Source organism: Aulonocara stuartgranti (assembly GCF_965226115.1).
Source record: "Aulonocara stuartgranti genome assembly, chromosome: 16".
In the NCBI taxonomy this organism is placed as follows: Eukaryota; Metazoa; Chordata; class Actinopteri; order Cichliformes; family Cichlidae; genus Aulonocara; species Aulonocara stuartgranti.
In genome coordinates this window covers 28,490,843-28,517,804 of record NC_138952.1, presented here as the reverse complement: position 1 = coordinate 28,517,804, position 26,962 = coordinate 28,490,843, and the positions used below count along the sequence as shown (strand labels likewise).

The 26,962-nt window shown below is 38.7% G+C and overlaps 2 protein-coding genes across 7 annotated transcripts in view; one reads left to right on the top strand and one right to left on the bottom strand.

Annotated features, from left to right (window-relative positions):
- The window catches only part of lrch1 (leucine-rich repeats and calponin homology (CH) domain containing 1), a 101,002-nt gene extending 93,559 nt beyond the window's left edge, over positions 1-7,443 (bottom strand). Inside the window, exon 1 of one of the 6 annotated variants that reach the window (XM_082508509.1) lies at positions 6,537-7,443. In XM_082508509.1, coding sequence (XP_082364635.1) covers positions 6,537-6,753 — 217 coding nt within the window. In that variant the 5' untranslated portion in view covers positions 6,754-7,443. The remainder of the gene's footprint in view (positions 1-6,536) is intronic. The other 5 variants (XM_082508508.1, XM_082508511.1, XM_082508510.1 and 2 more) reach the window with 5 other exon arrangements.
- On the top strand, positions 37-25,773 carry rubcnl (rubicon like autophagy enhancer). Its single transcript, XM_082508514.1, has 19 exons — positions 37-967; positions 2,333-2,441; positions 10,550-10,626; positions 13,651-13,753; positions 14,104-14,413; positions 19,129-19,403; positions 20,145-20,242; positions 20,776-21,163; positions 21,696-21,741; positions 21,837-21,942; positions 22,135-22,271; positions 22,386-22,450; positions 22,860-22,899; positions 23,030-23,107; positions 23,287-23,407; positions 23,661-23,722; positions 24,051-24,204; positions 24,629-24,719; positions 24,900-25,773. Exons 4-19 carry the CDS (start codon positions 13,651-13,653, stop codon positions 25,010-25,012), a joined length of 2,187 nt encoding a protein of 728 aa, XP_082364640.1. The 5' UTR covers positions 37-967; positions 2,333-2,441; positions 10,550-10,626; the 3' UTR covers positions 25,013-25,773.
- The last annotated feature ends 1,189 nt before the right edge of the window (positions 25,774-26,962 follow it).

The following is a 26,962-nucleotide window of genomic DNA, read 5'->3' as shown; positions in this document are numbered from 1 at the left end:
CAGCAGGATTTTCAAGCTTCTTCGGTTCTTTTTCCCAGCGCCAGAGATACTTTGATTAGGGCTGGGCCATATTATACCGTTCACGGTAATACCGGTATAATGTTAGGCAACGATAGGAAAATGAAATATCGCGATAGAATGGGAGTAAAACGCGCATGCGCAGTGCCTTTGTTTTCATACGCACATGGCCGATTGTTGAGTGAAACAGATGAACCAGAATTGGTTTGTAAAAATGGTGCAACTTCCGTGATGTGGAACTGGTTTGGTGTTTGTCCGTCAGATACACAACAAAGCACATTTTTTTGCAGAACATGCAAGCGGCCGTTGTTATTGTCATATTTGTCGGACTAAGATGCTCTTAAATCTGGGAGTAATCTGGGTCCTAAACTCCGTATTCTTCAGGTCAAACGAACACTGCAGCATCACTGAGCGTTAAAAACTGTCTAAATTCTTTCATCTTTAATAAAACGATCAGCATTGCTGCTTTACCAGGTGTAACTATAAAGTTTAACTTCCAGGCATCCATGAAAACAAAAGTTATTACATTTAACGGAGTTAGAAGTTAGCAGGAAGCTAGCGGAAGTTAGCTCGCTAGTTTCGCTAGTTACCTAAGCATGATATTGCATGTTCTGACTGAGAGATTTCTGAAAAAAAATCAAACGTACAGCTCTGCTATCACTTCCAACATAAATGAAGACAGGAAACTAAACAGCAGTGACGTTTGTAGGGTTACTGAAGTTGGGCTAGCTGGTATATAATGATGTGCTACGTGATCGCTAGCGACACAGCTATGTTAGCATAACATAAACAGTGAAGCTGGAGGACGAACACTAACACTTTTCCACTTATAAAAGTTAACGTGAAGGTTCTTCATGGTTAGAGACAAATGCAATCGCATGGCAGGATACTGTAAACGGACCAAACTTCAGTCAGGAGAACAACTGAGATAATCCATCCACAATACGAGGTTAGTCATTAATATACTGCAGCAACATGGGAATAGAGCAGCTGCCAGAGAATTCAACATTAATGAATCAATGGTACAGAAGTGGAGGAAGCAAGAAGAATGAGTTTAATAAAGTTTGATTTATCTGACTGCTTTGTTTCGCTTAATGTGCCTTATAATCCCGTGCACCTTATGGTCCGAAAAATGCGTACTGCACACTGCAGTTTAATGTTGCAAAGCACCTCTTTTTAACTTCAGTGGATATTATACATGGTTATGCTCAGGATATGTCAGCCCATTTCTACTGGAAATGCCTTTTGGTTAAACTTTCAGCAAGGAATTTGCATTTGCACTGTTAAATTTTTATAAAGCTTTAATGTACATAAAAACCAGCTTCTTGTTTAAGTGAAAATAAATGGAAGGTTGCGCTAGTAATGTTGTGGAGTTGTATTTTGTCTCGCATCAATTATATCGTCGGTTATATCGTTATCGCAAATTTTCAAATATATATCGTGATAAATATTTTTGGCTATATCGCCCTGCTCTAACTTTGATACACCGATACGCTGACATGCAACCAAATGTTTATCATTTTTTATCCCTTTATCCCATGATCTTCGAGTATTGAGCCAGAATTTGCAGGAGGTACCAGTCAGTAAGGCCAATATTGGCTGATACAGATATTTTGAACCCACGTATCTTAATGCATGAAGCCCGTAAGGCTGATAATCCTCATGGCTGCACTGTTTTCTCTGGCTTTTTTGAACCCTTCCTTTATCCTAAAACAGGGGTGTCATACATATGGCCTGGGGGGGGGGGGGGTGTCAGAATCAGCCTGCCAAATGCTCCAATCCGGCCCCAGTGGACAGCTCTGGAAAATGTGATGAAATGTGATGAAAGGCATATGTTTGGACTAAGTTTTACAGCTTTTATCTATTGTATAATGAGCATCAGGACCTTTTCTCTTATTTTACATGTTTTGTTTCTTACAATTTAAAGCCAGAGAGTTGTGACAGTTCTTTCATTTCCTGCAGCAGCATTTCCTTATTGTGCAGAAAAAAACTGATATGTCCTGATGAGACTGGCCTTCTTTTTCCTCATATAAAGATAACTCAAGGATTAAATATGTAGTTCAACTTTTTTACACGGAAAGAAAGACTGTTTCTCATTTGGCCTATTTGCCAAATATTTGCTGTGACAACTCAACAAACTATTAAATAAACACTTATGACCTAACTATGTACATGAAATCATTAATCTCATTAATCTGACACCTCCTTCTGTTTCCTGAAGTGGTTAAGATAATGCACCTTAAAAGCTATTTTCGGCTAATCCCTCATTCATAGAGCCATCGCAGCAGGTAACGCTGAATGTTTGTTTTGGCAGACTTTCACACCAGATGCCCTTCCTGACACAACCCCAATGGGATTTCTGTCTCCTCCAGGATGGATCTGTAAGCCACTACATCAGGATGATGCACCTTGAGACCGTCATGGTAAGAAAGCATTAAATAAACTGGCATCAAATTAAAGAGAAAAAATAAACAGAGTGTTAGGAGTGTTAGGAGTAAGAAGTTTTGCTACCACGTGCTGCCAGAACAGATTCAATGGCCCTTGACAGCAATTCTATAAATCTCTGGAACAACATTTTTGTACAACAACATCTTGTCACTTTAAAGGAAAATGCCTTCAGCGTCCTGACACATATTACACAAACATCTACAGCTTGCAAACTGTTAGGGCCCAGTTTTACCTGCTTTCTTTTTTTCTCTTGACTGACTCTTAGGGATAAGAGGCAGGACAAGCACCCTCTTAGATTTATAAGAAGGATTCTCTAAAGGTCATTTGGTATGTAAGTGACACAAAACATCCCAGATCACAAAGTCTTGTCCATGACCAGGAATCCCTAATATATACAGCAGGAACGCTGTTAAACTGTAGCACACAATCTTCACACTCTCATTTTACTGCCATCACTTCTATCGCTTGACTTCATACTGCTGCTGCGGTGTGCGTGTGTGTGCATGCATGCGTGGGTGGGTGGGTGTATGGTTCTGTAAACGTGAGCTCCGCAGCAGTTACGTAATCCACATTTCTTTTTTAGTGTACATAAACAAAGTTAGAGACCGAAGTGCAGCAAAGTAACGTCACTTGTCTTCACTGCAGCACAGCCAACCCATTTATTCACTTACTCTGAAGAGCAAAGACAGCCACAACTTAGTTTTTGTTGCCAACGGCATTAGCAGGCAACATTTAGAGCACGTGTCTAACCCAGTGTTTCTACTACTTTTAAAAGCTGAAAGATAAAATGCCTGCACAGTACAGCAAATCAGCTTAACCAGCATGCCCCCAAATCTAACCTTATGAATCCACATGATGTCAGAGCGAACACTGAAAACTTATGTGGATCAGGGCAGTAGGTCAGTGATGAAAACTTGACTGTTTGATAACCACAGAGACCTGCACCTTATATCCTATACTCCGTTTGACCTGGTATGTATCAATAAGAAAATGCCAATCATGAACCCCAGTATGGATAAAGGTAGTCCTGCTTCTGGCCATACTTATCAAGACTCACAATATAGGGCTTTGGAGCGTGATGTCACGGGAGCTGGGCCACGCCCCCTCCCACCATGACAGTAGGCCAAAGAAAGTACACGGAAGCGTCAGCTATGGTTCGTACGTGCTGCGTTGTCGGTTGCAACGTTAGATCACACGATAGGGAAGGCAAGAAGCTGGAAAATGGGCTCACTTTTAATCGTTTCCCCTCCTGGAGGCAAGGGGAGGGACTTCATGTATCCGATATTACTAAACGAAGATGTCAGGCTTGGATTGCAGCGGTCAGATGAGCGGATATCGAGTTCTCTGCCATCCCCAATTTTTTGTTGGTTTGCTCGCAGCATTTTCTTTCCGGTGAGTCCTAAATAAATTCATATCTCTCTTAATAGGCTTTTAGTGTATTTCGAATGCGCTGAGGTCATAGATAATTAGATAAAACATCGTAATGTGTGATGCTATAGAATCACGTCATGTTGACGGAGTTATTTGGCATTATTGCAGGCATATGAAATATGAAACAGAAAAGAAAAGTATGTTTATTTTTTTTATTCAAGATCTGTTCACCTGTAATTAGCAAGTACATACACATGAAATGCAAACTATTTACATGGCAACGCACAGCTGGCAAGCTGGCTGTATCTTGGTCATATGGTCAACGTACTCACAACGTGGAGGCTTAAAAACGGCCAAATCTTGTACCCAACTAGAACTAGATGTGTGTCTCCAGGAATTTATAATTCCGAAAAAGATTGGCCGTGTATGCGCTGACTCCACAGACAGGGTAAGCGAAGATATCGGGATAGGACAACGGCGGTAGGCTGTCTGGGTTTCCACTCCACTGCCTTATTTCATACGGGTCCACACACTATTTTTTCCAAGTACCATCTCTTGGCGTCTGGGCGCAACGGTCACGATACAGCCCTTTGTCTTTTGCGTTGATTTTAAGCAAGGTTCTGGCAGTCCCGCTTCCAACACAGTGTGTTTGTTTTGATTTGTGGCCTTCTGACATGGCGCCGCAATCCCACAATGCACTGCGGCGTGACGTCAACTCCAAAGCCCTATACACCAAGATCATAGACTGTATTTAGAAGACGGATGCAGCCACCAGCAGCCATCAGCCATTGGTTTAGGACCTTACACTGAAAGCTCAATGTTAGCATTTTGGCTGCTACCATGTTATTTATTTATTTTTAAGTCCTAAGTGATCACATATGAAAAAGAGAGTGGAGCGCTACTTCATAAGCTAACTGCTTCTATAGCCTGTACACATATATTGCAAAGATACAGAACACTGCTAGTTAGTTCTACATAACATATTAAACCCACACTATAATTTTATTCACAAAGACTGAGGCACAAACTTCTGAAAAGCCTGTTTCACTTAGCAAGTCATATTATTGTCCTTTAATGCAGCCACAGAGCCAAATTTAAGCCTTACCAGCACACAGACAGGAAGCTATTACATATATGTACATATGTTGTACAGAAGTTCATTAAAATTGCCCTCGACTCCTTTATTCTCTGACCAGAGTAAACACTTTCCTGATGAGTTTATGGGCTTGGTTGTTGATTTTGGATCATACTGAATAAAGTTCAAGTTTAAATCCAAATTATTATCATTTTTAGAGTCATAAATCAGGATTATTTAGGGCATAGGTGTCAAACTCTGGCCCGTGGGCCACATTTGGCCTGCAGTGTAATTACATTTGGCCCGCGAAGCCATACCAAATTATTATTAGAGCTGGCCTACTGATATTACACAGCTAATATATATATCGTTTAGTATTAAGCCTTGCTTGTTCCATATTCAGTTTTTCAGCAAAACTTGTTTGAGTCCATAAGAAAAGATTCATTCTTATATCTGGAGGAAGATTTTTTTTTCAATAAATTTTTTTTTTTTCAATAAATATTAATGTTAGCCCGCAACATTGTTCCAGTTTTGAATTTTGGCCCACTGTGTATTTGAGTTTGACACCCCTGATTTAGGGTATGCTAATTAGCTAGTTATTTATGAATCACAAGACATCACCCTAGGTGTATGCATAGTTCTTTCACAGTCAGCTCCACCCCTTTGTCCTTGTCTAGTATCAAAACATGACAACAATAACAAAAAACTCAGCTCAGGACTTCATAATCAGTCTTCAGTAAGCAACTGAGGGTTGCATGGTGGCTACATCCATCTTTTACCTACAGTCTATGACATGGATAGGTAACTGGTCTGTTAGAGCGCAACTCATGACTCCTATATCAAGCCTTCTTTGTAACAAAGAACCCTCATATAAAACAACATCTGCTTTTCTTAAAGACCCTTTCCTTCAGCTTTTACAGCGCAAAAATACATCTTTTTTTTATTGTTTACCTTTATGTTAGAAAACTTCACACACATAACCTTTTGTGTTCTGGTAATTAACGTGATAGGGGATTGGGTTGGAAAGAAAATAGCTATGTTGTGCCTAAAACAGCACAGACTGAGTGTGTCGGGGTTCAGCCAACTCTCCATGCCTGTTTACATCTTGTAATGGATTAAAAGGAAGTAGTGGGGATTTCCACTGAACAGTCGGATCAGTGATAAATGCTCCAGTGCCCACTTTCACTATAGCCCTCCATAAACACAGGGCTTCAGTCATTTGGAAACTTGAAACTTTTCCTATGACTGTTCTCTCAATAATGAACAAATCTCAGGTCACAATGAGGCCAGTCAGGAGGCTAAACACAACTCAGTGGAGGGGTTAAAGTCAACTGTGCATCCGGTTCAGGTGAAGCCAAAGTTCCAACTTGCAAACACCACCAGGGCTGAGGGCTCGGCACACCACCCGTGCAGCTTCGTGAGCAAACGCTCAGTTAGTCCTCGTGGATAACGGAAATGCCAATGTTGTAAATAACGTCCAGCGGTTACTTAAAGGAGTCTCCACGCCGCCGTGACGCGTTTATAGCGGGGAGCAGTTACCGCCCAGCACCGGTGTGCCCCCCCTTCTTAAAAGCTAACCGGGATGGGCTGTTGGGGGAGTGCAATACACCAAAGAACAACCTACCTGCTTCCACCGTGTCCGACAGGTCGTGGTTGGCTGCTGTCCGGGGAAACTCCTTCAGTTTTCGGCAGCTGAGGTTGAGGACGCCGCTGGCCGCCGCCTCCTCCAGCGCCCGCTCTAAGCCCCGGTTGGGAGGCAGGTTGGCGCTGCCGATGTGAGCCTGGACTAACGGAGAAGAACCCAGAGGGGGGCGAGCCGACTCCGGTCCCAACGTCGCCATAATTTTCCGCCTCTCCGCTGCGCGTGTCCGTGTATCGGTTATGTCCGAGAGAGCGCGCGGGGTTGGCTACGTTCAGGTAAACAGCGGGACACTGACTTCACAGACGTCCGTGGCCGTGCCGCGCGTTCTGAGTTCGTGATTGTCGCCGCCGCGTCTGCCTGGAGGTCTGCGCGTGTCGTCAAGCGTCTCAGTTGGACGGTGCGACATCCGGGGAACAAATTTCAAAATTGTACACCGACCAGGCCAATGTTACGGTGGAATGAAATAATAAATACGAAGCCGTTTCGGGTATAATTTAGATATTCATTTTTTAAATTTCAAATTAAATATTTCAGACACAAATGTAAAGGTCTTAACATTGAAATGTGGTTATAAATCCAGATACGAGGGGGAATTAATATACCATGATTGCAAATGTATAGGTAAAGCACTGTTAATGCAATTGTGTAAGTGGTTATGTGGCCTCAACTCTGTTCTTATAATCTATTATATAAAGATGACTGACGATATTCTACTGCGCTACGATTTTTATTTTGAAAACAGTGTTTCCGGTCTCACGCCGCATTTCTTCTTTCTTTTTTTTCACTCAGTGCGGCTGCGCACTAGCCTTTTGCGGCCCGTGAAAGGCAGTGAAAATGAAAGTGGGGCTGAAATTTAAGGAACAGTGACCTCTGCTGGACAAAAGCGACAAACAACACATTTCGCGCACTGAAGCTTTCTCATAGAGTTTAATCTCTGTTATATCTGTTATAGTTAGTTATCTCAGAAATTTTCATTTTGCTTTAAAACACAAGGTTTAAAGACTAAAGGGCTGGGTGTCCTATTTTGCAGTTAGGCCTGTGCTTAAGTTATGGTGGTTTCCTTTTGACTAAAGTGGCTGCTGAGACCAAGATATCCAGGTCACACCAGTTACCTTTAGCAAGGATATAAGAATAAGTAACTACTAACAATGCAGTGAAAAGTGTATAGAAGATTGTAACTATAGTTCTCTTGTAATGTAAGTTCTCTCTGTGTAAGTTTTAGATTTAACAATTGGTACAAACCTTCACAATTTTTTCTTCATTTTTAATGTCATATTTACACTATCTGCAACACCACTGCTGCAGTTTATGAGCAGTAATGTCACCAGTTCCAAATGAACAATAAATGAACCATAAATATACATTTGATCAAATTTTATTGTTTGAGATTAAAGCACCGGAAAGCAGCTCTATGAGAGGAGAGAAACTGATTCGTGCTGCAGGCCAAAAACCCTTATTTACAACCATCCTGTGTACATGAAGCTTGTGTGTGTGTGTGTGTGTGTGTGTGTGTGTGTGTGTGTGTGTGTGTGTGTGTGTGTGTGTGTGTGTGTGCATGAGTGATAATGAGAGAGTCCCACCGGGAATCAGAAGGAAGTGCTGAGTCAGCTCATTACATAACGAGCTTGCATCAGCAGATGATGCACAGTGCTGACCCCTGATTACACTGAGCACCATCACTTGTTCATACTTACATACTTGTGAGGACCTTTGCTAACCTAACACACAACACATCTTACAGATTAACTCAAACTCAATAATTATTGCAAATTTTTAGCCAGTTTGCTTTTTGCATGCACAGTTTAACCATATGGAGAAGATATATATAAATCTTATAAAGTTTGTATCTGTCTTGTGTGAAACTTGTGTGAAAAGCATACAGGACTGAAAACAGATATAAGAGCCCTTGAAAAATTATATAAATGAAACTTGGATGTTTTGGATACTTACTAAAACAATATATGAAAGTAATGAGAAAGTGGCCACTTTCATGAGTAAATCATATAAGCCTTCTATGATTCACTGTATGAAGTAGGCCACATCTTATGCAAGTCTTTTATAAGTTTTTACTATTTATTTTCCACATGGGTATAATTACATATGTCCTTTTTTATCTTCATAAAAGTCAAAGCAGAGAAGAGGGGAGTAACACGAGGCAGTGGAAGGAAGAAGTTTAAGAAGCGACTCAAATATTTCTCACAAAAAACGTTTTTACCAGTTAGAGCTTTCTTTTCTTTCTGATATCACAATTTTCTGACATAAAGTGATGTCATGTCAATGAGGTACCAGGATGTAAAAATGTGTGTTTCAGGAAATGTGTAGCTCGTGTTTCCTTTTTAAGCACTTTTTTTTTTACCCCCAAAATAGTGACTATGTTACAAAAAAGTTGAGCTCACTGTAAGTCAATTATGTGGTCTTCATAACAATGAAAGAGATCTGATTAAGCCACAAAATAACAGAGGAATAGACGACACTGACTCCAGACCAAGTCCCTACTTTCTATGGCATTTTGAATGGCATTATCAAAACATATGTTGTTGTTGTTGTTGTTGACTACAAAGTCTGGTATTCATGTTCACCAGCTAAAAAATGAGGAAGTACACCAAATATGCAATAGTATACACTTAAAGTGAAATTCAAATCATCTCTGGATGTTCATGCTTGAAAGAATGAAGTGCTGCGGTTTAAGATTTCGGTGTTTCTTTCCCAAAAAGACTCAGTCATCTATCTTTATCTTTTATTAAAGCAAACAAATGAGTTGTAATGTTTATTTCATAATCACTAATAAAAACAGCCATATTTACTTACAACATTTACTGAATCATTACATTTAGACTTGTAGTTTAAAATCAGACTTATAAGAGTTTTCTCAGATGACTCGTCTTGCTTTGTCTACTGGATCAAGTTACCCCTTAAAGAGAAGACATGGCAAAGTTGAAATATATTTTATTCATCCCAGAGTTGTAAGGTCTCTTTGTTACAGCAGTTAAAAATTAACTGAAAAAGTCCTGAGCATCACGAAAACATTTAAATCACTTCCCCCCTTCAGAACCTGGTTTGAATTTCACCAGTCGACTTGACCGTGTCTAAAGTACTGTGCAAAAGTTCTATGCTATCTCTCATGTTGCTTGGAAAATAGGAAATGTTGCAGCAGTTTACTGAAACATGCAAACCTCCATGGAAATGCAGTATATGAAGTGAACACAGACAGGTTCGCTTGTCTGTCACAGACAGACAGACAATTCCTGGTTGCATCCTTTATATCTGAAATACCAATTGTTCTGAAATATCAACCGAATGTCAACTGACGTTGAGCTATGTCTGGGCTCTGAAATGCTGCCACCTGGAGGTAAAGACTGGAGGTAAGTGTCTCAATCTGATCACGTCTCAACAACACCCTCGGCCATTGATACTTGTCTCTGTACTAGAACTTCCTCTTTCACCTCTGCCAGCTGCCAGCTAACATGCCAGCCTTTGCTGAGCACTGAGAAATGTCACGTAAGATATGCTGCTGAACGAAACCTTTGCACTCGCGTCTGTGACGGTGTTTAAATTGAGGAACCTTTGAACACAACATTTAAGACCTGCAATGGGTTTAAGGAAACACTTTTGCTCCTATAATCGATCTGATTATATTTCATTAAATGTTCCTTCATTCTTTAGAATGAAAGAAACAAGAAATATTTTAATTATATGTTATGTGTTATGTATTATGAACGCTCCTAAAATAAAAGCATGACTTAATACATAATGAATCAACTCCCTGTTATTAAATAGTTGAGAAAAAGTCAGAAGCCTGTGTTTTTTTAAGTGGCAGATTACATATTTAGGGTAATTTTGTGGTAAGGTGCTGTGCGGTGTACTGAGAGCTTCTTGGTGTCTCTGTTCTTAGTGGAAAAAAAGCCCAGCACTGACTGCTGAGACACAGAAAATACAAACCTGATTTAAATACAGGAAGTGCTGAAAACCAACCAGCCCTCTTCCTTTCTCTCCAGCTGCCGCAGCTTTTTGAAGACTCGCATTAGTCTTCCCTTCACCAGACTGACAGGTTTCCTCTTCGAGTCACTAACTGGTGAGTAGCCTGAGCTTTGTGTTCTGGTCAGTGCTGCTTCTGCTGTCTGCCTTCCCCCCTCTCTCTGCTTCCAACGTGTTGCTTTTTACTTTGACTGAAACAAAAAAGGGAAATATTTTAGACATTATCACTTACAATTAGAATCTACTTCTGCATTCATACAGGAAGCTCTGTTTGCTGATTAAAGCGAAGCAGCTCCTTGAAGATATATGAGCGATATATAAGAGAGATTAATCAGCAGGGCTCATGTAGAAACTGCTTTCTGTGTCGCTTTGAGAGTAATACATTTGTATTTGCACTGAAATATCTTTGGCTGTTTTCTTCCTTTTTTTTTAAATCTCAAATCTTTGAAATCCACTTCTTAGATTTGTTTGGGGATACATTTTGTTGTATATGTGTGTTATGAGGATACAGAGGGTGGACTATAAAATAACTGTAGTTTTAGTTGGATGTGAGGTCTGTTAATGACGTTGAAGGCTGTTCAGTGCTACATTTTCTCATTTAATTTAGTTCTTTTGTGTTTTACGCTGATTTCTCATCTTTGATTAAACATTCCAGCTTTATTCAGATTCAAAGACGGTGACATTCGGTTCACAACACTTCAGTACCAATGTAACCAGTAACCACTTGTGACACCTCAATTTGATCGTCATGGATCATGTTTTAGCCTAAAATCCCCCTCTAGCAGGCCTTGTCATTTATTCCCAGGTAGAAGTAAAAAAAAAAGTAAAAAAGCAGAAGTTGGCCATCAGGGTGCCCTAAACTCAGGACCAATAAGCTACAGTGATGTCAGGAAAGTTCTTATCTTTTTAAATCACCAACTAACCTCTGCATTATGTTAGGCAGAACTGACTACGTGTAAGTCATGTAAAAAAAAAAGTTAAGTTGTAAGTTGTAGTTATCTGGTTGTATTGACAGCAGCTGAAACTAAAGACATGTCCTGGGTATTTTTATTTTGTTTTAGTTGGCTTTATAAGCGTTCGAGTTTTTTTTAAAAATTTGAGTTCAAACAATAAAATAATTTTTTAAACGTCATTAATTTAACAAGTTTCTCAGTGTTACCTTTCACTGTCAGGTCTTTACAATAACCTTTATGTAGACTGATATGCTTCGTAGTTCTAATGTTTTGTCTTGCGTACAGGATAGTGCTAATTCTCACAGAGTGATGTCTCCAACACCCATTTTTTTATCAGAGTCACACCCACACTGCACAGGCTGGGTTATTTTACAAAGCATGAAAGCTTAGATCTTAGATCTTTCTGCACATGGTTGTTGGAGTTTCTCGGCTGAGACTGTTCTAATTCTAGATGAACTAAAGACTTTGCTAGCATGTATTAGCTTTTATGACGTATTGGCCACAGTAGCTGTTTTCCAGGAGAGTTTGTGAGGTCTTTGAAAGCAACTGAAATGAACGATTGATGTTCAGCCCCATCTGCTGTAACCTAAAAGACACCCATGTTCTGGTTCAGTTTTAGAAACTATCATTATAAAAACACCCAAATACCTCTGAACGATGGTTATACATAAATACTCTGCTATTCTCATTATTTTAGTATGATGTTTTATGTTTTTAATACACTGAATTCCTCCATTTGAATTCATAAGGTTGGTATGAACTTTTAAAAACATATTAAAATAAATAAATAAATAAAATAAATTCAAATTTTATTTGTCACGTACACAGTCATACACAGTACGATATGTAGTGAAATGCTTGGACAACTGCTCGTGACCTAAAGAGAACAAAAAAGGAAAAGGCTATGAATAAGATAGGAAATAAATATGAAAAATTAAAAAGGGTAAATTTAACTAAGAAGGAATAAAATATAAATTAAGGTTAAAAATGAAATAACTGTACAACACAAATTAGAATGAAGGGTAAATTTAACTGGGAAGAATAAGATAAAGATAAATATATAAATTAAAGTTGAAAATAAAATAACTGTACAACAAAATACACAATACACAATATAGAACTATATAAGAATGTATGAAGGAATCTAAATATAAATAAATATATACACAATAACAGCAGCTGTACAAGTATTAACCGGAAATGAAGAATATAGTGACCAGTGTTGTGCAAAACCAAAGTCCAGAAAGTCCAGTGTGTGTGTAAGAACTGTATGTGTGGGTCAGTACTGTGTGGTGGTGTGATTGAGAGACCGTATCGCCTGCGGGAAGAAGCTCCTCCTCAGTCTCTCTGTGTTGGTCTTCAGGGAGCGGAATCGCTTTCCTGACCTCAACAGAGAGAACAGTCTGTTGTTGGGATGGCTGAGGTCCTTCACGATCTTCCTGGCCTTTTTTACAAGGATCTTCTTCATTATAGTAGTTGTGCAGCAAAACAAGTCATTAAGAATAGTGTATATAAACACATGCATCACTTAACTCTGTTAACTCTTTACATAAATGCTTAAATCCCCTTTTCAAACAGTTATCAGCATCTGTGGATGTAGTAATATTTATAACTTGCCAGTTGAAAGAATTGAGAACATCCAGAGAAGTTGATGGCACAGACAAACAGTTGCTCTACTTTGAGCTAATGAAATAATTCAGCTACACACTCTGTGCAGTTGTGACTTGCACAAGTAAAAAGTCTATGATGCCACATTTCCTGGGAAATGCATGCATTGCTCCACACTGGGAGTTCGGATGACAGTGTATTTGTAATTGTTTTAAATTTGAAAAATCTTTAACTCTCCCCTGAGTTACCTTCACACTTTAAAATTTGCATTATGATAAAGATTTAGGTTACAATCTTGCATATCCTTGCCTAATGAATATGTATATTTATTTATTTATTTTTATTCTCATCAGTTCCAAATTGTGGCAGAACTAATAAACCTTCCCAACATTTTCAGCAGCTTAATAACTTACACAATATTACAGAACATTTAATACTTTCTGATCTTGTACAACCATTAGTCAATAACACAACTGGTACTTGTGTTGCCTCTGCTCTGAAAGCAGCAGGAAGTTTGCTTCAAAGTAATTGAGAAACAATGCCTCTCTTTTTCTGCACAGATGGGAAGCCACAGCACCATGTCCTCCTCTCTGTATAGTTCCAAGTATGTCAGCTGGTATGTGGACATAGTGGAGTCAAAAAGCCCTACAATGGCATCTACAGGTAAGATCCAGCACATATTTGTAAACCTTCTGTTCTAGGCATCTTGAAAGACGTATGACCGCCACCACACAGGAAACACCAGAGAGTTACTGAAACATTTATCGCAAAGCTTTAGTTTAAAACTTCTAGGCTTTTAGCTTGAAATTATCTGGACATATCTTTTCCAGAACAGTCTCTGTTTCTGGTTCCAGCTCCAAAAATCTACGTGCAATTAAAACGAAGAATGCCTTTGGAATACATATTGATCAGGCCTAACTTTTTCTTTGCTGTCTCCCTTGTTTTGCTTTGCTACCAAACACAACAGTCAGCTGCTATGGATTCTAACCCACTTCTCCTTCTGTCACCACCAGAAACTGACAGAGCAGAAGCAAATTCATCATCTTCCCATCACCACCAGCAGACAAAAGTCAATTGCCTCAATTTTAAATCTTTCCTTGACTCCAAGTCAGACAGACTCAGCCACAGCAGTGAGGGTTTGAGTGATGAGTGTAAGAAAGGCAACATAGTATTGACAGATACTGACATCCAGAGCAAAGAGGAACTTTCTCTTTTGGATCCAGAGGATAAAAAATTCCACCTTCCCCGGAGCAGTCCGGTCATTTCCAGACGCAGCAGGCCCATCTCCTGGCACGGAGGAGTAAATGATACATCTAGTCCCAGGTAACCACTATATATGTTCAAAGCATTACAAAACATTTCAGCAATATCATTATTACAAATGATTGCATAACAAATAAAAAAATGACCAAGAAACACAGATCTACATGTGTCATAGATGGAATATACGACTAATTATATAAGAAATAATAACAAAGTGCGGTGAGATACACCTATCAGCTAAAGCATCTGTTGTGGCTGAGCAGTGTGTAGAGCGATCAGAGTGCAGTGTGCTTTTAAAAAAACACAATGCCTCCTCAAACATATTGAAACTGTCTCCCACATTCTGAGTGACTCTAACTTTTAAAGGGCAACACTGCAAGATAGATACTTTTCTAAAGTCTTGTTGTTATTCATTGGGGGTGAAGAAACCAGGGAAGGGTTTCATGGGTAAAAAAAGACAAAGCCTAAACGATTATATTACGTTTCTAAAGGTGCTTTTTTAGGTGATGCTTTTCTAAAATAAGCTGTAAGCTGTGATGATGGGCAAACCAGTAACTATCGTATCAAACTTGAAGTAAGAGTTGTGCATGAGTCATTCAGTCTTTTCTCTTGAGTGCTACAGTTCATGAATGACTTTTATCATTAGCTGTTTGGAATCCACACAAAGCAACAACTTTGTCCACTTGAACAAAGCTGCATGCTACATGATTTTACTGCGACAGTTCAGTACGCACAGGTAAACTGTAGGTGGCATAAAACATGTTAACACTTGTATTATTCAGATACTTAGGACCAGGAGTTAAAATGGGATTCGGCTGGTGGGGGAACCCTATAATTGGGTGTAGTGGTGCTGTGCTGTTATTCTGATATTTTCTGTTCTTTGGGCTAACTCGATTTAAATAAGACATAAGCAGAGAGCTAAAAGGCTGATTTCCAGACCTCTAGATCAGCCCAGAGTATGGTATGGCCCCGGGCTCCACCTGGCCCATTTGGTTGCCCCTGCCAGTGTGAGGCCAATTGGAAATTGGGATTTAAGCATAATATAGATAGATATACACCCAGTTTGTCCCATTTCAGCCAGCAAACAGTCCTTACATTTTGTGGGAAATCACAATAGAACTTAGTTTCTTTTGCTGTGAAGATGATATGAAAAAACAAAACAAAACAAAACATGCATTTATGTCTGCAAGTAAATGCCACTTCGAGTTTGCTGGCCCTGAAATATGTCAGAAAGACTGATGCAGAATATAGAGCAGGGGTCTGAAACTTGCGGCCTAGAGGCCACTTGTGGCCCACGTCACACCTACTTGAGGCCTGTATATTGACGTGAAGAAATATAATACAATTTGGCTCTTGAAGTTACCTTTTTTTTTTAGGGAAGATTAGTTTGTTGTTGACTGCAATGTTAAAATAAGTCCTTTAAAAAGCAAAAAGCTATTTAATATGAAGGCAATATGAACAGAGAGTAAAAACATGTTGAGGGATTGAGTTTAGTGAGAGTTATTTGTGAAGAAGACAGTTTTCACTAGCAGTCAAAAACTCATGTGTACACTTATGTCTGCATTCTTATCATAGCTGAAGTGCTGCCACGTGTCTGGTCAGAAACAGTTTACCGATTTGTTTCTTTGGTAGTTCAATAAAAGGCTTCAGTTATTTAAGAGTCACAAAAAAAGTCTTCCTGTTTGTAGTTTTGTCTTGTGATACAATATTTGAAATTATTAAAAAAACGAACAAAACACTAGATTTTCAGAAATATTTGTGGGTGTTTTCTTATTTGTTTGTTTTTTGAACACTACAGTGGCCCTCACATGAAATGACAGTAGCAGCAGTGGCCTACAGCTCATTTAAGTTTGAGACCCCCTGATGCAGAGTTTTTAACACACAGTCTTCTAAGTATTTATTTACTGTAGTCACAGGTAAAGCCATGTGTGTGGTTTTTGGAGCAGATTACTATGTTTAAGGATTGAGAAATACAAGAACTCGACATCTGAACCTTTGCTAGCAAAGCTACACAAGCAACAAGCCCTTCTCTTTTTTTCTTTAACAATCTTTAATCATCCAGTTTTTTATTTTTACTTCCAACAAAATCGCTAAAACTGTAATTCATACTCTGATGGGGAGTTTATCAGTGAATGTTTGGTGAATTCTTTTGCACCTGAGAGGAAAGGAGCAATTAAGAATATGCCACTCTCCAAGCAAGATCAAGAGTCTTTCAACACCTTTGCAGGAAATCTGGATTTTCAGTTGAAAAGTGGACAGCGGAGCTATCAGGAATGTGTTGAGTGAAAGGCATGATTGGAGAGGCAAGCTCTGCAATGGGACAAACAGGCTGATGTTACAAACTATGGCTGTTCAAATCTGCTTTTGAAGCAGATGCAAAATGAAATTAACCAAAAACAGGAACTGGTATTTTTGAACTGTATCATACAGCAGGACGTGCAGTGTAAGTCAGTGCTAAAAATGAATCAGGTTTCTGATGCTGTAACTAAAATAGTCAATTTCATCAGGGCAGGAGCATTGAATCACCGACAGTTTGTTGCACTTTTGTAGGCACATCAGACTGAACATGGTGACATAGGTTCCCACACATGGGGGAGGTGGCTCAGCGTAGGCAAAGTGCTAAAAACAGAGCAGAAATTTTGTGACAAGGACATTCCAGAGCTCTCATATGCACAATGGAAAGCAAATCTTGCATTTGCTGTTGATGTGACTTTCCTTTGCATTTTCAAAACTGCAAATGATGTAATTAAACTATAAACAGAAAATCTGGAAATTTTACAAAACACACTTTGTCCACAATTGTTTGTGGGAATGTTGATTATAGTGATACAATGTTGGCATGTGCTTATTTCACATTTGCATTGACAAATTGTAACATCTACTCTTAACAGACAGTGGCCATTTATAGAGATAATATTAATATTGAGCCGAACTGAGTTCAGCTTTTTGATGCAGTTCAACACAACAGTCCCACCCTTGGGAAATTTAATGGTCCATCCCAGTCCTACACAATATGAAGCTAGTAGCAAAGGTAGAAATTATTAAAATAATACCTAACATGTGCACCACAGCCTGTCCTGCACCAGTCCAACATAGTGCATCACTGGAACCTCCACAGCGGTACAGCTAACTAACCTGTTCTGCCTCTTCTACACTTCACTAAACTGTCTATATTGCATACTTTTATGCATCCTTTAGCAAAAAATTAGGACACTTCAGTTAGTTTTGCAAGATGCTTCACAAAAAGGTATCATTAGTCATGTATAGATCTGATAACTATAAAATTAATTAAAGGAGAGTTAGAGTTAAGTTTTCAGTTTATATGGCTGCACCCTTATTTCCCACAGGGTGTCCACAGTGGATGGATCTGCATGTTTGATTTGGCCCTTCCTGATGTAATCCTTTGATTTGTGATAAGCAGTAGGAAGACACAAAGTTGGGCTCCCTTGAATCTTTGTTTTTGCTTCCTCCTGGTCTCAAAGCTTTTCCATGTCAGGTGAATCTGTTAATAACTACACCAAAAGTACATTTTTGTAAAAGAAAAAGTGTTTTTTGACCTATGGAGACATTATTCACCGTATATGTATCTAGGTAATATGCAGATTCACTTACTGTCTACACTAAGCTAATAAATGGGGAAAAGAAACAAATAACCTTAAAGTCACAACTTTGCCTTTTTTAGTGGAGTCGAACTCAGAGAAAAGGAAATGCAGCTTCACTGAGTTCCAGCTGTAACGCGAACTAAACACAGCACACGCCAATTTTACAAAATATGTATTGCTCTAAATAAGACACGGTGCTGTGTGAATGCCGTCCTGCTGAAACCAAAAGTCACCAGACTGCTCAGTACGCACAACAGTTCCTAGTTATCGGGATAGAAAAAGGGAACAGACAAGCGAAAGAAGCCTCATGAAAAACACAACCTTGCATTCCTCAGTGAGCAGGCTGGGAAAATTTCCTTCATATGAATGAGTATTTTTGTCCTTTAGTTTGTGTGTTTATTTTTTTAAATTACACACATGAAAAGTGCAGGCCCTCTCTTAGCATTTCACCAGCTGTCCCACATTGTCTCACAGACACACACTCTTTGCCCCACATTTAGGTTGTTGCTTTGTGGTCACCTCATACCTAATAGTGAATAGGAATATAGCACAGTCTGCTTACCACAGTGTTAATCTAGCACCACTTGATGGCGCTAAGGCTTTAGAGACTTCAGTTACTGTGGGATAACTGGCTGCTGGAGGTAAAGTAACACAATAAAACTAATAAGCTCATGTTAACACTACACAGTATGCTGTATATGTAAACAACAAGCTTTACTTCTTGTGAATAATTGCAGCAGGAGCCAGTGTTTACTGCTTAGGACTCACAGTGTTTGACATTTGAGATACTTTATGGTAAATGTCATGAAAGTTGTGTGGTTGCCAAGAGCCTATGAGCAAACAGGAACTGAAATGAGTAAATAAAGAGACCTTTATTTTATTTCTGCAGCTATGGTTTTATGCCTCAAAGTAAAAAGAAGAAACAGGATATTCCTCATGTTTCTGTTGAAAATACAGTGAACATACTATTTTCACTGCTCACACTAACTACTAACAACTAATTACTTGTTAAAGTGATGAGTAAACATTTGATGCCACTCAGCTGCTTGTCAGGTGATGCACAATATGTGCTTTTTAATGGTTAACATTTAATTTGGTGTTTATTTCTTGGATGATCTTCACTTGCATTGTTTTGAAACCTCTCCATCTAAAGTGAAATGTTTCTGCTTTTAGCTCGGACCCACCATCTCCTGTCTTTGGTTCACCGTCTCTGGGTCCCCAGGAGTGGTCGACATCCAGCAGTGGGGAGGATCAGGAATCCAAACCGAGCTCCTATCAGTTGTCATTCGCAGTGGAGATGGCTAAAAAGCAAAGCTCTACCTCTATCTCATCAAATCTGAAACGGCTTCTGACTCCCAGCCTCCACCTTCCCTACAGTGGTCAGCAGGGATTAGCTGAGGAGCATAAAAGGCGGACCCAGAGTAGTTGCATTCCCAACAACACACCAGGTAAAATAGCATTACTGGGGTTTACTGATTTTTGTTTTGTATTTTTCAGCTGTGTCAAGTAGTAAAGGGTGGCTGGCAGTTTTATTGTGCCTATAAGGAGACTAACCATGTCCAAAAACACACTAACTCTATGATTTCATTCCCGGTTTTAAGCTGCAGATTTTCTTTAATAAGGGAAAAGATTATTTAGGATGGCGTCTTTCAAATGTACCACAAACACTTCTGAATCTCAGCGTGATGAAGTTAAGAGACATAAAAGTTGACGGCAACAACTCATAAAAACCCAGACGTCACACTGTACTTGTAAGGTGTAAAAGTAAAAAAAAAGAATAAGAGAAAGTTCTGTGAGGAGAAGGACATCAGAAAGAAGCTGGATTCAAGGCATGAGTGTAAACTCAGGGATTCAGGGAAAACGTATACGATAAATAGGGATTATTTTGAACTGTGAAACATGTAAAGCTACTCCAGGCTTTGACTGTAGGCCTTTGTACACATTTATATTGCCACCTTTTCCTTTGGCATAATCTTGAGAAAACTTTTTAGTGTTTTATGAATACCCACGTTTATACTCTCAATAAAGCCCAAGAATAAACATATAGAACTGAGCAGACAGTAACAGTGATACACTGAGTGCACTGAATGCAAATATGAACCTGACGTTAGCAACACTGAAAACATATAAATGTTAAAAAGGCTAGAAACACAGTCAGTTTATTTATGTGTGTGTGTGTGTTTCATCAGGATGCGCTACCTCAACACAACAAAGCAAAGAAAGAAGCAGCAGTGATATCCCAGCATCCCCTGCAGAGATCTACAAGACCAGTTGTGAACTGGAAAAGGTACATTACATTTTTCCCCCAACAGTCATTCACAGTTTTATTTATTTTGCAATGAAATTAATAAAAGTAAATATAAAAACGCTAATGACACACCCCTTTATTTTTCTATTGTAAAACAAGCTGCTTATTTTAAAAATTATTGGCTGAGTCATACAACTGCAAATTATAAGCTACAGATATATGAAATTAAAGGTGGTAGAATAATGTCCCACTATTAAACATCAGTAAGGTATTAGCAAGTGCTTAACTTATCATTTATATATCAACAATCCTCCTTAGCATGCCATTAATAAACACATATCTTTATCCATCTGTTACTATTAGACCATGTAAATGTAAATCTAAGACACTGAACTTTTTTTTTTTTTTTACCTTATTGAATTACTTATGAATTACTTCATTTTATGCCTTTAATCGGGTTACTATAGTGTTTGGCATTAAATATAGAAATGTGAAATCACAGCCAGATTTGTGCCAGCAGACAGGTGCCAAATGCTCTCAGCAGCGTCTCACCAGTGTCTGTCTGTGTGCAGGAAAACGCTCATTTTATTGTGGTGGACATGGTGCTGGAGATGCTCGAAAATGCAAAATGGACTCTTAGCTTAGATCAGTGGCGTTCCACGATGGACACAAACTGCCTGATGTGCAAGGAAAGACATAAAAGCTCTGCACAGGAGAGTTCGCCACAGAAGCAGACATTTAGATTACACAGGCATAAAGTAAAGTACAGCAGAGTTGATCCTAGACGAGAGAGATACAAGCGAAGACATCTTGATGAAGACATGAAGATGTCACACAGAGAAACACACCCATGTGTAGAGCAGCAAACACAGGACAAAGCGGAGGAGGAAGCAGGGAAGGATGAGCCTAAACATCAAATGAAAACTCTGTCTGTGCTCTCCACTGACAGCGGATTCGAAGGTAAGAAATTCTATTTTTAATGAAACACACATTCCTTAAATAGTTCCTCATCAAACATATTGTTTTGACCAGGAATGGGTCGTCCTACATCTTCCTTTGTCCCAACTTTGTCCGGATAATGTTTTTAGACAAAAAGCCAGACTAAAAAGCTACAGGATGACTAATTTCTTACAGCCTAAATGCTGTGAAGATGGTATCAACAGGTTGATTGTTCCTTTCCACCAATCTTCCATCTGAGTCAAAAGCAACAAAGAACTCATATAAACATGCTTTGATCAGCAGAAAGTGCTTTCTTACTGTGAACGTATCTAGATTTTATCTGCGCTTGGAAATTTGAAGCCTACAGTATTTGTTTCCCCCCTAGTGTTCACTGACTTTATATCAGGAACTGATTGTTTTAAACGTTGTTTTTTTTCTATGACATTTATCAACACATATACATTATTATATCAACTAAATATAGAAATTATTTTCTTAATATTGGATTAAACGAGAATAAACATAATCATCATATTATGTGTTTCTGTTTCAGACTGTGGAGTTGATCATACACTAACTCAGAGAGAGTCTCTAAAAAAGTAAGAAAACCTATTCCTTTCAGTAAACATGCATTTTAATAATGTAAGCGCTTGTTCTTTTAAATCTGACTAAATCTATGATGTCCATGGTGCAGTGCTGAGCAGCTAGCCCAGCAGCTGGTGTTGGATTTCAAAAAACGTTGGCTCCCTTCTACTGAGCTTCAGCGTGGCCGGCAAAGCCTTCGCAGCTCGCTTCAGGAGGTGAGAACAGCAACCACAAATCAACTATGACTATAACACTTTCTCAACTTGGTATTTTAATGCAAGATAAATATATAATAAGATATTGGTGGCTGATGACAAAGAAAACTTTCCCGCATATTTATTACACGTTGCTGGGACTGGACTCCAGAAATGACCACAAGTATCCTCTGTTCTTCCTGTTCATACCAGCTGCCGGGTACAGAAAATGTGGCGGTGAGCAGCGATAGCCTGACAGAAGAGATCCGACAGCGTACCAGGATGAGAGGATCCCTGAGCTGGGCACCACCACGTTTCCAGATCATCTTCACGGTCCAGCCAACGCACAGGTCTCATTTATATGTGATGACACAACAGCGCAGCGGAAAAATGGTTTATTTCTGATGCTATAAATGATTGTGTATTTAGAGCTGAATGTGTGTGGGTTTCTTTTCTTTGTTCAGACGAAGCGAGGTAGTGGCTTCGCAACACTTCCTGTGTGCAGGTTGTGGGACCGAGGTGGAGCCCAGTGAGTACTGCATTACATAATATGAATTGCAGAGGATTTTTGTTTTAGTTTTTATCTGAACATTACATTCGCATTCATAAAACCATTTTTAATCCCTCCACAGGAGAATAAACTATAGTCAGAAAATGCTTCCATTACCGAAAAAGCAGAGAGATTTATAAGTCATGCACTTCACTAATACAACTGTATTCAGCATTTTTGTCTAAAACTCAAAGTCATTCTGTGAAATGTAACTTTGTCATTTCTTAAAAAGGAATAAATAAATGTAAAAAACTGTTCCTCACTGAAATCATTGTTGTCTATAGTAATCAAGGTTGAGTACCAGTAAATACCAAACACAGGCCTCAGCCATGTCTTCACAATGTAACAAGCAGCAAAACCAAATATAAGACTCTCTGTCTCCCACCAGGGTACATCAAGAAACTGCGGTACTGTGAATACCTCGGCAGGTATGGAAAATAACATGTTATTACCCAAATATGAGCTAAGTTTTCCTGCAATCAGATATTAAACCATCTATATTTAAATAATGAAGTTATTACAAATGAATCATTGATCTGTTGTTATTCATTTTTGCAGATATTTCTGTGACTGCTGTCACAGCGGCTCAGAGGCTGTGATTCCGGGTCGAGTACTGTCCTGCTGGGATTTTGGCAGGTGATCAAATCAGACAACATATTATAGTAACTGTTAACATATGTTAAATGTATAGTTAATTCATATAGAAAACTGAAATGATTAAATGTCTTGTAAATGTAAATTACTTCTAAATAACTTGCAGTGCACTTCTAAACCCTGTAACATCATCATAACTCACAATAATCCTGATATTTCAGGTACCCTGTGAGTGATTTCTCCAAACAGCTGCTGGATTCAGTGTGGCAGCAGCCTCTGTTTGACCTGACCTGTGTTGGTAAAAATCTGTACAGTAAAGTGAAAGAACTGGACAGGTTTAGGGTGAGTTAATGACTAAATTATTACTGTTGTGCTTACCGTGATCATAGATGCCTGAAAGCAATCATTCACATTTAAAAACATATCGATAGCCATCGGAAGAATCCTGGCATTTTATTTATTCTTTTACTGTATTTAGTAAGTAGTCTGTGGAATTAGATTTCAAAGCCGATACTGAAATTCAATGACAAACTATTAGGTTGTTTTCATTTAGTTTTGTATTCCTTTTTAACATGTCCCTCTATCCTCCCATCAGGAGGTGCAGGATCAGCTGCTGGGAATCAAGAAGCTGCTAAAAGCCTGCAGATTATCACAAAGGTAACATTTGGAGATAATACAAAGTTGATATATATTGTATGTATGTATAAACAGCTCATGTCCTTGTTTTATAAAATAAAGACATTACTTCATTTACAGGTTTGGCAGTGGATCAAAATGTGTTTTTCATTAAATTTGCTGAGTATTTTTTTATGTTTCTATCACATATTAAAGAACTATTACAAGGATTTATTAAGTTTCAAAAACCTTTTAATGGTAAATAAATAAAGAGTTTGGCCGTGACTGTATGCTAGGTATAAGATTTACTAGTTCACACACGGTCTAGTAACTACTTAGTAACTTAATCTGCCCTGTGTTTGTGTCCTAGTGTGCTGGCTGAGCTGGAGCATCTCCCTGCTCATCTGAGGGAGCAGTCAAACCTCTTCTCCATGGATGACCTACAGAAGGTGAAGAAGGGTCAGCTGGTTCCACAGGCCAAAGCAGTGCTGCAGTCTGCCATTACTCATGTGGAAAACTGTGAGGTCAGTCATTCTGAACCAGATGGCTCCTGGCCTCTTTAATGTTATTTATTAGCTAGAAAGTACAGACAGTACATTTCTACCTAAGGACAGTGTTATTATTTTCCAGTGCTGATGATATGCATTTGGTAATTAAATATTATTGCCGCTTACCTAAATTAAAAGCATTTCTAATTTTAAATGTATTTTAAAGTTAGGGATTGTAGATCTCAGGCCCATTCACCTGACTTAATATGTAAATGATGACTTAAAGAAATAGCTTTTCACGACTCCTATCCTTGTGCCCGTTTAAACAAGTACGCAACATTTCAGACAATATTTCAGTTAAATACAGCCAGGAATACAACACGTTTAGAGGAGGAAAACGTGTGAATGTTTGTATGAAATTAAATCATTTTGACTTTCTTCTCTCACTTCCTTCACACAGCTGTGTCTTGCCCGAGGTTTTATCTGTGAGTTTTGCAGAGAGAAAGACATCATCTTTCCTTTTCAGACAGACATATGTAAACGCTGTCCAGGTGAGCATAGACAAAGCGAGATGCAGTCTGTGTTCCTCTATAGACTAAAACCAGGATTGACTTAGTACAACTTCATAATATTCTTCTGACAACCCCCCCACAAATATAACAAGTAATATGCTGCCACTGGGTTTATATGCAGGATACATAAAACCTATGAATATCTTCTGTCTTTCACAGAGTGCAAAGCCTGCTTTCACAAAAAGTGTTTTGTGGTGAAAAAGTGTCCAAAATGTGCACGGATCCAGTCTCGGAAAGACCGTCGGAATGAATCCATGAAGAGTGACACCTGAAGCTGCAGCAGTTCTGTGTTGCAGTGGTTCATTTAACACTTTTTAGCTGCATTTTCTTTTCTGTAACTTCACATAAAAACACTTTTAATATGTCAGTAAGTTTCTGCTCTCTCATCCTGCTTATCTCTTACTACTTAAACCACACTGTTAAACATGCATATTCCTTTACATGACTTAATATTTCCTATGGAAATTTGATCGGCACGAGAGTGATTGTACCTCAAAAAACAAGATAAAGCACTTAAATTATGCAAAACTGTTTTTCCCATTTTTGGCAGGTTATATGTACTTTTCAGTGTAATGCTGATGGACAGCATATCCATTCAATAGCTGCTTGCGATGTTTCCATGTGCGATATTTCATGTCAGGATTGTTGCTCAACAGAAATAATATATTACACATTACTTACTTAATCTCTTGCTGAAGAAAGCCACTAGGTACACTAACTATTTAACCTCTTTTGCGTTATTCCATAACATGGCCCGAGATGCATTTTTTCATGTAGATTCCAGTCAACAATACAAACCTGAAGCTACAGTCCCACAAACACTGACACGAATCCCCAAAGAGGGCACATTAATTTTCTTTCATAATTTATATATGAACACAAAGTCTACAGCATGCCTGCAGAAAGTCAATGTCCTTTTAGCAGCAGCAGATGTTTCAAATGCAACTGTTTCTGTCCAGGATGCAGTGTGCACATTACAATTGTGATACTGTCCTTTCATATAATGAAAATAAAAATAATTTCCACAACTCTACTTGTGAAAAGTTATTGAGAACTTTGCCATTTCCTTGTTCAACCCAACAGTGGCTATATATTATAGGCTTATCATATAAAATGAAACATAGCTAGTACCGCTAGCCGTCAGAAATTTGTAGTAGAGCAAAATGTTTTCATTTGAAAAGCCGTGGAGCCCAAATATGATGTGTCAGAACAGGAAATTATAATTTAGTGGAGTAATTGCACTGTCAACTATCACCACCTCTTGGACCAGGTGGCCCAGATTTAGACTGCTTTTGTATCATCCTAATACGTCCTCCTAATACTTTTGTACCCATCCTGTTTGCTAAATCTTGGAACTCTGGCCTGCAAAGTGTGCTTGCAATTATTATTTATCCCTTTGCAAGTAGTACACTTCCTTTACTTCCAGAGATCTGTTCCCAAGAATTCTGTCTGTCATTTCTGACCATGAGAAATCACGGTCAGATATGATACTAATTATTCTGCCGAATTAGCACTTTGCATGCACCTACTATTAAGACATATCACCAGATAAGGTTAACTGAAAACTTGAATTATGCAGAAGCCATTCTAGTGCTTCCCCCCAGTTTTTAATAGTTGTCAACATCTATATTTTCTTTGTTAAACTGTGTTGAAATCCGTGTTGGTCAGAATAGTAGGGCGTCACATTTTAAGGGCCAAACCTAGTTTCTCCACTATTGTGTAAAATAACAGATTGATCCTGGAGTTTTGAATAAAATGGCAGGTTTATGGTGCAGCAATGAATCTTGGGGGTAATATAATGTAAGTCAATGTGTATTAACATGTACTTCCTGTATACAGTGAGATTGAATTTAGTTTTTTACATGGCAATATTTGCAAAAAGAATACGGTGTAAGCATTTGGTATTAAAAATGTTATGAATCATTTCCACCAGTTTTTATTGCATCGTGTTTCTCTTTCACTTCAGTGCCTTGGCTTTTCTTATACCCTCCCCTATAATTATGATTTTATTTTGGCTAGTATTCTGCCAGTGGTGTGTGGTCGTTTACAGAAAGGCAAGCAGAGACATGGTAAAGAAAAATGAAACAATAAAACAGTATGCACAAACCTCACTGCATGTGTATTATTGGCAAATTGCACTTCAATGAATAAAAAGCTGCTTTTATGCAAAAAAAAAAAATGTTTGCCATCAGTGTTAAGTGGCTCAAGAACACATAACTCTA